The following is a 12660-nucleotide window of genomic DNA, read 5'->3' as shown; positions in this document are numbered from 1 at the left end:
AATGCCGGATATAGGCATTTCTTTCTTTTTCCCCCGGGAAGTTTTTCTGCTCGTCTGTTATGTCTGTTTTTCTCCAGAGACTGATTATCCGAGGTCCAAGAAGTATATAATTAAAGTCAGGGAAAAGGCAGGCAGGGAGATAAAGATTCTCCAGCCGCATGTGCTGTCATGAGGGGTCATACCCCTGCATCAGGGGTAGGAGGGGAGACGTCAGAGGCAGCAGGGGGCATGGACTCCAGGCCTGGCTGCCAGCTTGGAGGAGGCTGGTTTGTGGGTCTCTGTTCTGTACTGCCATTCTTGCTTTTCCCCTCCTCTCTTTCAAGCATGCCATTTATTTTTATGAGTTCAAAAGAAAGAAAAAGTCATTACTGGAACATGTCCTTTCTGAGTCAGCCGTGTAACATCTTTCCTCGGGCTCCCTTGCTACCTGCCGGCGGTGGCTGCTTCTCACCTCCTGCGGGAGAGGGACTACCTAGCGGGTGACGGAGCAACTGCGTTCTCGGCGGTGGGCGGGGCGGGGTGTGGAAGCCTCCAGCCCTGTCCTGCCCGGAGGCATGCTGTCTGTGAACCAGGCATCTCCCCTGGGAGGAGCTGGCTTGGGATGGCTGTTGGAAAGGAAAGCCAAGCGTGTGTGGAGGAGCCAGGGCCAGGTCTTCTCCTCCATGTGTTTTCTGTTCTGTGTGAACGCAGACGCTCCTGATGGCCCCGCCCCGGCGGGAGAAACTGAATTCCATCAGCCCCTACCGGGGGACACCAGCTGATGGAGGCTGCGGCCATTCTGGTTTTTTGAAATTGTTCAATTTGTGGGTCTAACTTTCTGCAAACTATGGAAAATATGTATATATACGTGTGTTTTTATTGTGGTAAAACCTACATAAAATTTACCATCTTAACCATTTTTAAGTGCGGTAAGTCCCAGTGTGCTGCCTGCAAGACACTGAGAGGCGTTATTCACAGCGTCTCGAGGCCTTCACCATTATCTGTTTCCAGAATGTTTTCATCGTCTCACACAGAAACTCTGTCCCCATTAAACAGCGACTGCCCTTGCCCCCAGCCCCTGCCAGCCTCTGTTCTTCTTGCTTTCTCCATGACACATGTGTTTTTAACTTAGCAGGATGTGCGTTTCCAGTCCACAACCTTCACAGAAGAGCTAAGGAGAATTTTTAGAGAGGACAGTGACTCAGAGACGGAAGATTTTGAAGGATTTACGCAGAGTGATCTGAATGTTAACAGTAACGCAGAAGTAATGGTAATATTTATCAACGTGAGGGAGGGTGGGTTGTAATATTTTTAGTCCTGGTTCCGAATTGTATTGTTACTTGTAAGAAGCCACTTTACACATGAAAAGGTTTTACTTTTTCTTACATGTTCATCTTATAAGCCAGTTAACAAAATATAAAGATTTTACTGTTTTTTACGTGTTCATCTTATAAGCCAGTTAACAAAATATGAAGATTTTACTTTTTCTTACGTGTCCATCTTCTAAGCCACTTAGCTAAATGTAAACTCGGCTATTCTAAGGCGAATTCCTGGCCCACCAGTCCATTATGCTCTTAGAGAAAATCCAGTTGTCTTTCCTGGGTGCCTTTGGAGTCTGGGGGGATGTGTCCCAGGCGTCCCTTATTATCCTTATCAGAGAATTTATTTCAGACTTTTTTGAACCTCTTTTATCTGAAAAGAGGAGGGTCTGAGAGTAACAAGTTCCTGAAAGTCATTTTCTGTTGTGCGCCAAGTAATTAGGTTTGGAGTTGATTTGGCAGAAATTTAGCTGTGGTACAAACTTAGAGTTTTGTCTGTGCATTCTTGATTTGGATCACGACAGGCTTTTTAATGATAAAGGTGACCTAGGCTTGTCTGATTCCTAAGGGAAGTCTGCCCTCAGCCCTTTGCCATCAAGAGACTTGTTGGTTGATCTCTTTTTAGTCCATGTGTTTAGTTAGGCCAGTTGACTGCCGACCAGTATTTGAATCTCAGGGTAACTTTGAAGAACAGCCTTTGGATTTTTTTTAGGCATAAAAATGTTTTTTACTAACTGGAAAGTAGCATACATTTATCTCATAAAATCAATACACCACTTCCTTCTTTGGTATCAAGATAAGGGATAGAGTGGTTAAGCCTCATTACGTTCAGAAGCTCCCAGAGAAGCACTCCTGGCGTGGAACCTGTGTGGGTGTTTAAAGAAGCTGTAACCAGTAGCGTTGCTTTGTCCTTCACCTTTTCCTGGGGGGACTTAAGGCCTGAAAGCCTTGATGGTAGGCTGCCTTGCTTGATGGTGGTTTATTTCTGTGAATAGCAACACAGACCTGTGCCAACCTATCGGCCTCAGCCCCCCGCCCCTTGGCTCTCTTTACAGAAGTTATTTGCATGGCAGTTCCTGTGTTCTGGCCAGCAAGGCTCCGGTCTCTAGAGATCCTTCCAAACCCTGATGGGTATCATCTACTCTTAGTGACTTGTTTATCTTCTCTTCTTTAGCTAAGTAATGTTGGGATATGCAAAGAATTTGTTTCCAGCATGCGAAAGTGAATTACCCCCAGCACCTTTGTTTTGGTTTTCTTCCAAATCTGTACATTTAGGGACGTGTTACGTTGACTCTGATAGAACTCATAGCTCAGGTACATTTATTTTGAAATTCAGTGAGAAAGCAAGCCTTGTTGCCTCCTCACCCAACCTCCCGCCCACACGAGCGAGTAGTGGTGAGACCACCTTTCTGGCAATAGGGTATGACTCTACGTTGGTGTCCAGTGGTCTTGTAGCCAGACGTGAAACTGCCGCAGCCGTGGTGCTGGCTCTCAGGTCGGAGTCTCCACTGGTGACTCTTTCCGTACTTCAGTCCTTTGTAGTACGCTACTCCACGGCCTTGGTAAAGAGACGGGGGCTAGACGGCGATTATGATAAATGAATAAAGCCAGTCAGGGGAGAGAACTCCTCTGAAGTTCTCCAACAGTGTCCTCTAACATAGATTCCTCTGCAGCCCACTATTTGGAATTCCAAAGCTACTAATGTGGAGAGTTCAGGATATTAAAACAAATAGGTAACTCCGTACAGTACAGTCTTATTTCTCTGCCTGGCTTTTTGTGCATTGATACATACACCAAGGTTTGGAAGTTGTCTGCTTTTTTTTTTTATTTTTTTGCGGTACGCGGGCCTCTCACTGTTGTGGCCTCTCCCATTGCGGAGCACAGGCTCTGGACGCGCAGGCTCAGCGGCCATGGCTCACGGGCCCAGCCGCTCCGCGGCATGTGGGATCTTCCCGGACCGGGGCACGAACCCGTGTCCCCTGCATCGGCAGGCGGACTCTCAACCACTGAGCCACCAGGGAAGCCCTGTCTGCTTTTTTTTTTTCCCTCCCGCCGCTTTATTTTTAACTTGAGTCCAGCTGGAATTTGGGGGGGTGGTCACCGAGGAAGAAGCAGAGTCATTAACTGAATCCCAGGCGGCTCCTGGTGCTGTTCTCAGCTCTCCTCACAACCTGAGTCCCTGACAGAGGTGCCCAGGCTACACTGTCCAGCCTGTGGTCAAGGGAAGAGGCCAGGTGATGACCTCGATCCCAGTACTTAAACCCATCTCTGCTGTTGCTAAGAGTCCTTTGCATCTGAGATGTCCCCTTGCTGTTGCCTTCCATTCTTACTGTGTTCTCACGTGTGAAACCAAGTTATGTTTTAATGCTGGAGACCTATGCCGAGTGGAGACTGAAAACTGAGGCTGAGAGTTGCTTGAGCTGACTGAACAGGTGCCTGCAGCCGCCCTGCAGAGCTGTCTGCCTGATTGCACCCCATGGTGCTGCGGGTTACAGAAAGGGGAGGAGGCTTCCCTTGAGTGAGGACCCAGTGTATCCTGGGGATGAGGTTCCGCCACTGACCCCGAAGGCAGGTCATCTGCCTGCTCCTTGGTCACTGCACTAAAATGAAGTCAGCTCTCCTGTCCCTCTTACTCATGAGTTGTGTTCCAGCTAGTTAGGGCAGAATGGTACTTTATTTTTCACTCAGCACTCCATTTTTACCTGAGGATACCTCTGATGTCATGCACACCCTTCTCTTTATTCCCATATTCCTGGGCTCCCAGGTGTGCCAGCTTGGCTGGTCCACTGGGGAGGAGCCCACCTCGTCAGCGTTTGGCTTCCAGCCTGATGCTCTGAACAGAACACAGTCTGCCGGTGGGTGTGGCTGGGCCAGAGCGCGTAGCAGCCTGCTCTTTGATTTTGTTCATCTACAAAGTACTTGCGCATTTAACTGAAGAGTTCAGGGGGAACTACCAATAGGAAGGGAGAGCTTTCAACTATTCATTGTTCTCCTAAAATACTGTCAGAGGGGTTTTAAGTGTGTGTCTTTCTGAAGGTTTGTTTATAGGCACTGTCTTTGTTCTTTCTCTCATTTCGTTAGCTCGTGGAGTCAGAGCTCAGTGATGATGGTAAAGCATCTTTCATGAGTGAGGAAGAGGAAGATGAAGAAGAAGAGGCTCCACCTAGAAGCAGCAGGCCGAGAAGAAGCAGTATTGGTCTTCGGGTAGCCTTTCAGTTCCCCACCAAGAAACCGGCAAAAAATGCCGGTAAGAACAGTTCTCCTGAGCCGTTGTTTTCTGGCTCGCACATACAGGACAGTAAGAGTGGAATTCTTGGAAGAAAGACAAGCTGCAGACAGAGGAAGGAAAGGGAAGATTCTGCCTCTGAGTCTGAGGACGACTCCAGGGACGAGGGCCAGGAGAGCTCAGACGCCCTGCTGAAAAGGACCATGAACATCGAGGAGAACAAAGCCATGGTAAGGCCGCGCGGCCCAAGACAGCCACTGCTGGGGCTCCCAGGGCTGCGTCCCCACAGCTGCTGCTGCTTTGGCTTCGGTCAGGAAGTGTGCTCTGGGCATTGTGGGTTCTTTCTCTTTTCTTGGACCCCAAGCGGTTATCACCTGATTAGCTCTGGTTTGGGAACAGAGACTCCCAGGACCATTTTTAGCCCCCTCCACAGTGCCATGGACTAAACGCCATTTACTGTTGATCAAGTTATGTTGCAAATATGCAGTGGTATTTTACGGAGATGAGAGGCCCTGTTCCCAGCAGAAAGAAGCAGTGTGTAAACGTGGGTGTCATGAAGCCCACTTAGAAGTCGCTTTGTGCAGGTCAGGCAGGCAGCTTTCAACCTAGATGCTGTAGTGTCAAGATATCAGCTAAAGGAATGAAAGGGGCCTAGGTATTAAAAGGAACTGAGCAGTTCTGAATCACTTTAAAACGTTTTCACCAGAATAATTAATGGAACAAGGTGAAATCTTTGTGTATTTGGTTTTTCTGTATGTGGTCAGTAACTGTGGTTTCCTTCATAATTTTATACACAACAGAATTAAAAAAAATCATACCAATCATCATCACTTTTAGTATTTTAGTATATTTTTTTCTTTAATATTTTCTTTTTAAAAAGCATAATTTAATGATACTGTATATGCAGTCTTATTATATGTCTATTAAGTTGCTTAAGAAAATATAAAGCCTACTTTGAGGTATAATTTATCCAGAGACATATTTGTGCTCAGTTAAGAGAAATTTTTAGCGTCGTATCTCTCTGTGTCTTTAAAATAAGAACTATGAGGGCTTCCCTGGTGGTGCAGTGGTTGAGAGTCCGCCTGCCGATGCAGGGGACACGGGTTCGTGCCCCGGTCCGGGAAGATCCCACATGCCGTGGAGCGGCTGGGCCCGTGAGCCATGGCTGCTGGGCCTGCGCGTCTGGAGCCTGTGCTCTGCAATGGGAGAGGCCACAACAGTGAGAGGCCCGCGTACCGCAAAAAAAAATAAAAAAATAAAAAATAAGAATTATGTTCATGATTTTAGGATTTAGGGGTGACACCCATACCTCTGTGTAAGTCTAAAACTAAAAGGAATCCTAATGGTATGATTGGCACGTTAATGCCTGTTATTTGGTGTTCTTAGGTGTTTATTTGGGAATATTTTCAGAAATTATTGATAAGAAATTAACCAACTTAAAGAATCTGTTTCGGAGCTCTGAATAACTGCCGGAATGATCTAGTTGGGCCTTTTCCGTTGTGAACATGATGAAACTTGATTCAGGTGGGCAAAATGATAGGTTCCAGGGTCACACTGAGAGTTAGTAGCCCAGTCACGATTCTAACCGCATGCTCCAGGCCTTGGACCTTCCAGGACAGTTTTCATCGTGTCTTCTTCTACCTAAGGAACGGGCATAGATTTTATTCCTCTCATGCTATCAGCATCTCACCTGCGTAGATAAAAATCTTTACATGTGAGGTTAAAAAAATAACAACTGCTGAGATCTTATGTAAACTACAAGTTTCTCATGGCTGCAAACTGGAAGACTTGTGATAACGTGTTAGATGAAGTAGACGTGGCAATATTTATGCACGATCCTTTCTTTCTTCTGAACTTCAGCTTGCTCAGTTATTGGCGGAATTGAACTCAATGCCAGATTTCTTCCCGCTCCGAACCCCGAACTCAGCTTCTGTAAGTGGAACTCCTTATATGTATTGATTCCAGTACTCATGCACACAGTTGGTTGCTAGATGGCTTTCATTCCAGAAAGCAGCCAGTTGTGTGTGTCTGTGCTCTCACCTGCAGAAGAAGAAAGCAGTGAGGCGGGCCTTCTCAGAGGGACAGATCACACGGCGCACCAACCCGGCCCGGAGTGCACGGCCTCCCGAGAAGTTCGCCCTGGAGAACTTCACCGTGTCGGCCGCCAAGTTCGCAGAAGAGTTTTACAGTTTCAGAAGAAGGAAGACGACAAGCGGGGTATTTTCTGACTATAATGAACCAATGCTTCTTTGTCTAAGCCAGTGGTCCTCGCACGTGAGCGTTCATCACAGCCCTCTGGGGCTCGGTGAGAGCGCTGAGGTTCTGACTCAGTAGGTCTGCAGCAGCTGAGAAGTTGCATTTCAGCCAGGTTCCCAGATGCTGTGGGTACTCCTGGGACCGCACTCGGAAAAGAACCCCGGGCCTAAGCTTGCGCTTGATCTAAGCTGTAGGCCATGAAGCGGGTCCTTCCTCTAAACCGAGCAATGGTTAGGACCCCAGCTTCATCTCCAGTGGAGGCTGTAAAGGGCTGATAACGGCAGCAGGTGGCTTCGTGGTTTTGCTTGTGGGCAAGTACAGTGATGTCTCTGGTCTTTCTGTTTAGGAATGGGGAGTTTGGAGTGCTTTCAGTCTAGAGCAAGACACTCTGGACCCTTCCTATTTGTGGCTTTGGCTGTTCAGTGTGGTTCACTTCCCCGGCCTCACAGAGCTTGCTGCAGGTGACCATTCAGTGGTCAGGGAAACCCTGAGCTTCTGGTTTATCGTTCTGTGTCACCTTGCTATCAGGGAGGCTTGGCACTAGGATAGGAGCTCAGCAAATGACTAAAATGTATGAATGATTGCAGGGAAATAGAAGAGGGACATAGTTAACATTCATGGTCCTAGAGCTCTGAGGAGCTTAAAACTTCTATAATTTTTTTTTAACCACCCAAACCATCTAACGCCCAGTTCTGCTTTGACTCGTTCTGCAGGGGAGATGCCAGGGATATCGACGACGTCGCCGTGTATCTTCTTTTCGGCCAGTGGAGGACATCACTGAAGAGGACTTGGAGAATGTGGCCATAACTGTTCGAGATAAAATCTATGATAAAGTTCTGGTAAAGTATATCTGATGAATAATTCACATGATCGTGACTTATACTGGGAGTCCCAGGCACTGGTATTTGAAATCCTGCCTTGTTTTAAACTGTATCTGGGCTTACGCGTTTGTGCCGTCTCCCCGGGGCACAGAGGTGGGCTCTGAGTGGGAGCAGCTGTAACTGGGAAAGGGGAGACAGGTCTCTCTGGGGGATGCATTATCTGTGGGGGGAGGCAGGGGTGTAGTCTGGAAAAGCACAGTTGTAATATTTTAAATAGTTTTTATGTTTTAAACGTTGAAAAAACTAATACGCTTTTCTAACCAACAGAAATATATTTCCAATATTAACCCTGTATTAACACTGTTGAAAATGTATGTATAATATATATTTTATATAACCAATAGAAACTAAAGTTTGATCGGATATCTTTGGCAGGTAGGAAATGTGTTAAGTTTTTTAGAATGGTAATGTAGAGGATGGCTCTGTGTTGTTTCGCATCCTTTTTAGATAATGGGACAGTGTCTTAAATACTGTTAAAAGGTTTTCAATTTAATTGCCAGCGTTTTAAAACCAGGAGATTTTATCCTGAACATAACCGGATTGCTAGGAACTGGGTTGGAGCCGTGCGATGCTGCCCAGGGCTTATCACTCAGTCACCTGTCATCCCTGTGGGCTCTGGTCTCTCCCATCATTTCTGTCCAGCTGATCATTTCATTTCTTCCAGGTTCCCGGCTCAGTCTCATCTGCCCTAAGAGGCTTCTCTGGCCCCAGAACTAAAAGTGCTTACAGGCTGCCAGAGAGTGCCAGTGTTTGTACCAGAGAAACAGCACTGCTCGATTCTGGGGGAGAGGCAGGGCTGCTTTGTGCACTTAGGATATCCGTGTGGCCTCGTGGGCCTCCCCCTCCAAATCCCATGTTCACCACCCACCACCTTCCGCCTCAGGGTAACACTTGCCACCAGTGTCGGCAGAAGACCATTGACACCAAGACGGTGTGTCGGAACCAGAGCTGCGGCGGGGTGCGAGGACAGTTTTGTGGGCCTTGCCTGCGGAATCGCTACGGGGAGGATGTGCGATCGGCGCTGCTGGACCCGGTAGGCACAGTGCTCGCCTCGGCCTGGGTCGTATCGGTGAGGGGAGCAAGCTGAGGACGGGGCTCCTGGGCCCTCTATCGGGTACCTGCAGCTGCAGAGCTCTGGGTTTTGTAGACCCCCCTCACCACCCTCCTTTTCATTCTGCCTCTTGAGACTGGCAGCAATGAAAAGTAGAGTTTCCTGCCCTAGATAGGACTGGAGAAGAGAGTGTGTTTCGCTTTCCAGGGTCAGAGGCAAGCTTTCTTAGAGTTAGGGTTTGTACAGGCGAGCCTGTGTCCCTTTCCTCCAGCAGCGTCCTTTACCTTGGATTTGCCGGGGCCAGGCCCAGGGGGTGGGTATACCGCGGTGTAGGGTGCTTTCTGTGCGCACCTGCACTGCTCTGAGATTTCACGTCTGTTAGTGCAGTTTATTTCAGTTGTTATTCTTTTAGCCTCCCAACACCTTGGTTCTCTCTGTAAAATGAGATAATACATAGTATGATGGTTAGTGTGTATGCCCTTGAACCTGGGCAGTCTGGCTCCAGAGTCTGTGCTCTTAACCGCTGCAAGACCTCTTATGCAGCAGTCATGGGGGTAAATAGACTGTCCCGAGTTTGCAGGTGAATGTAAACTGCTACTCAGGTTGAGGGATTTGAGAAACCCTATGCTCTCAGAAGCAGGGCCGACCTCCTGGGCGTGTGACCTGTGAAGTTGTAAGGGGCCCTGCAATTGCTCTGATACCTGAAATTCTCCAAAACTTTTTGAACATACGTCTACTAACTATGCACCTGGTCCTGTTTAAAACCAACACGTTTCAGTGTTTCTGCATGCGTGATCTGGGGTGATCAACCTTTCTGGACCTTTTTGAAACATGCGAGGGGAAGGAGACATTAGTACCTGTCACAGGGTGAAGGATTATCCGAGGAGTCTCACGTGATTAAAGATTGGTGGAGAGGCTGAGTGATCCAGGCTCAATCAGAAGCTCATCTTGCGGGGAGAGCCTGTTGATAACGGGGGCATTTCTGCTGCCATTGCTTCCCTAGGGTTGGGTGTGTCCTCCCTGCCGGGGCATCTGCAATTGCAGTTACTGTCGGAAGCGTGATGGTCGCTGTGCCACAGGCATCCTCATTCATCTGGCCAAGTTTTACGGTTATAATAACGTTAAGGAATATCTGGAGAGGTAAGCCTCACAAATCAAAACCAGAGGTGGTAATTCCCGGGTGCAGCCGGGGAGACCCTCTAGGCAGGTACGGGGTTGCCTTGTTTCAGTTGCTTCTTAGAAACCACGTCGAGTGCCAGTCGTCCTGTGTCTCTTTGCATTGGGCAAGCTCGGGACTGGTATTTTACCTATCGGGAAGTTCCCTCCTTTGCTAGAATTTCCCCCTGACTGCCTCCAACAGTAAAGAGTCTACAAGGCAGGCTGAGGGAAAGCTGTGAAGTCCCAAAGCAGCCCTAAGGAGAGGGGAGGCTTGGGCCACGTGCGCTCGGACGAGGAGGCTGCTTGTAGGGACGCAGGAGTCAGGCGAGTGGCCCTGGGGGCCGGCCCGCACCACTGTGTGTGCGTGAGGAGTTGGGCCTGAGCTGGTGACAGGAGAGCCAGTTCGGGCTTGGTACTCCGGGGGATGGTTGAGCCTCTAACCTAGGATGCCGCTGTGCTCGTGCCTCCGTCCCACTAATGCTTCCCATTTTTTCTCAGCTTACAAAAGCAGCTGGTAAAAGACAACTAAGAGAAGAACCAGCCAGCTCACCATGGAGGACTCCGACAAGACATGCCATTTGTGCCTAAGATTTCTTATGGTTGTGTTTGTATACAGAAATTCTTTGCAGATCTAAATATTTTTTTTAAAGATTGTTTGTTTATATACTTCAAAAGATTTCTCAGGAAGACGAGAGAGGAATCGACATATATGTATACGCAGGCCTGTTTATAGATTGAATTGTTAAAAGCATCTGCAGCTGATTTAAAAAACATAGTTTAGTTTAGATGGGGGGGGGGTAGAGTTACCCCAGAGAAAACATTGTGTAAGCAGCTCTTGCCTTTGTTGCCTTGATCTTTTACCTCCCAAACCAGTCCCTGGAGGCCAGCTTGTGACGGGTTATGTCCCCTTTAAGTTTACCTTATCACAAGTGACCATAGTTTAAGCTGCTCTGGGTCATTGGAAATTTATATTGAAAATGTTCCCCTAAATTACAAGGTGCAATTACCTGTAGATCTTGAGTTTTATTTTTGTTAACACTTGAACAAAAAGTGGACTGTCAGTCACATTCCGGACACTGGAGGGCTGCTGGCCAGGAGGAGCGGCTGCCTGGGGCCAGTGGCTTCTATATTTTAAGAGAATATAAAGGCTAATACTTCTTGTTTCTCTACAAGAACTAGGCTCCCGCGTGTATGGACCGGGAGCAGACTTCCAACCATATTGTTTTGGAGGTTCAGTGGAACGTTGATGAAAATGTGATCTATACTGTACTCTTTTTTTGTGTTGCAGGAAGGCTGGGGAGAGCTAAAAATGAACATTTTCAGTAGGGTTCCCATCTTTTTTTCTACATTTGCTTCTTTTTGTCCCCCTTCTCTACTTTTCAGAGATGGTGTTTGTTTAAAAACAACGAATGCTAAGTTAGTTACTTAAAAGGTACATAAGCTGGACTCTGTTTTATGCCTCTCAGTAGGATAAACGACCGTGCGGGAACAAGGACATCTCCGCGGTGCTCCGGCGGGAGGAATAGAAGCCCCTCTGCAAGGGCCGTTGTTACGCCTCCAGCAGGAGGGCCACGCCTGCCAGGACCCATTTGGCCGCCTTTTCTTTGCTCTTCAACCTGAAGGTCCAGACACGGTTGGGGCCCCTCGTTTTGGTTTTGTACACAGGGCACTCGTAGGTGTGTTGGGTTTCCTGTCTGTCCGCGGGTATGGCTTTTGCAAAGATGACTGGCATTGCAGACCTTAACTCCTTGAGGTAGGCGTCCACGATGGCTCCTGACTGGCTGTCCCATCTGGCACCTACAGCATAAACCCAAGGGTTACAACCGTGCTGTATGTTGGTACTGAGCCTCTGTTTGTTGTAGGCAATAAACGTTCCGGTTTTGTCACTTCACTCCTCATCAGTGGCTTCCTTAGCGAGCTGGCCCATGACTGAGATGGGAGGGAGATGAGGGTACTTGCTGCCCAGGGGCCACGCACACACTGTAAGCAGAGACTCTTCTTGCTCCTGTGCTAATGCCTGAACTCTCTCCTGTGAACAGTAAACTACATGATCCGAATTTAAAAGGTGTAAACCTTATTTACATGAAAACAGATTCCGTGAGAGAGAATCACAGATGCAGTAAAGCAAACTAGTTTGTCCTTCCTTTAAAGAAGTGCATCTGCATATGCTTATGGTCAGTATAAGACGTGTCCAACTCACCACATTCCCTCCCCACTGCACCTTCTTTTCTTCGTCTAAGTTCAGGTCACTTGTTGTTTATACCACCTACCCCGCCTTTAAAGCACATGCCACACGTGTTCAGATGTTGAAAGTGAAAAAGGAGCATCTTGGCAGAGACTTGGAAAGCATTTCTCCAAGTGCCCTTTAAGGTAAGAGGAAGTGTTCTACAAGATAAGATAAATGCATGGGTGAATGAACTTGGAAGCTACTGCATAGTCTACCCCTTTGCCCAGAGATTCACAATATGCATTGGCATCTTACAGGCTTAGAGAGATCTGGTATTTTACCACAAGGGTGAAGTTAAACAGTTTTTTAAAAAGCAGAAGAGAGATTTTTGCACTGATTCAAAAGCAAAGTAAATTCAGTGTATAGGTCTTTAAGTGATAGCCATGGCCTTAAAATTTGGCTCACATTGGACACACATCCTACCTGTCTTAGCATTTAAATTGTTCGAAAGCCGGAAACGAGGTAAATAACCACCAGTGTGAGTGAGTGCTGAGCAATGGACTAAACAAAGGACAAATACCAACTTGAAGCTGAGTGAGAAAGGTTCACTCTTTGGGACTTCT

At 47.5% G+C, this 12660-nt stretch overlaps 2 protein-coding genes across 2 annotated transcripts in view; one reads left to right on the top strand and one right to left on the bottom strand.

The window, feature by feature from the left end:
* CDCA7L (cell division cycle associated 7 like) overlaps positions 1–10402 on the top strand; it is a 50182-nt gene extending 39780 nt beyond the window's left edge. Inside the window, exons 3-10 of the mRNA XM_082661928.1 lie at positions 1112–1249; positions 4380–4754; positions 6385–6456; positions 6571–6741; positions 7494–7619; positions 8326–8694; positions 9716–9852; positions 10369–10402. Of these exons, the coding sequence (XP_082518054.1) occupies positions 1112–1249; positions 4380–4754; positions 6385–6456; positions 6571–6741; positions 7494–7619; positions 8326–8694; positions 9716–9852; positions 10369–10399 (1419 nt within the window). The 3' untranslated portion in view covers positions 10400–10402. The remainder of the gene's footprint in view (positions 1–1111; positions 1250–4379; positions 4755–6384; positions 6457–6570; positions 6742–7493; positions 7620–8325; positions 8695–9715; positions 9853–10368) is intronic.
* A 1017-nt stretch (positions 10403–11419) lies between these two features.
* Positions 11420–12660, bottom strand: part of DNAH11 (dynein axonemal heavy chain 11) — a gene marked incomplete at both ends in the record, with an annotated part of 314762 nt that continues 313521 nt past the window's right edge. The window contains one exon of the mRNA XM_082661925.1: positions 11420–11667. Within this exon, the coding sequence (XP_082518051.1) occupies positions 11420–11667 (248 nt within the window). The remainder of the gene's footprint in view (positions 11668–12660) is intronic.

This window comes from Grampus griseus (assembly GCF_964374135.1).
Source record: "Grampus griseus genome assembly, chromosome: 9".
In the NCBI taxonomy this organism is placed as follows: Eukaryota; Metazoa; Chordata; class Mammalia; order Artiodactyla; family Delphinidae; genus Grampus; species Grampus griseus.
The sequence above is the reverse complement of the archived record's forward strand: the minus strand, read 5'-3'. Positions and strand labels throughout refer to the sequence as shown.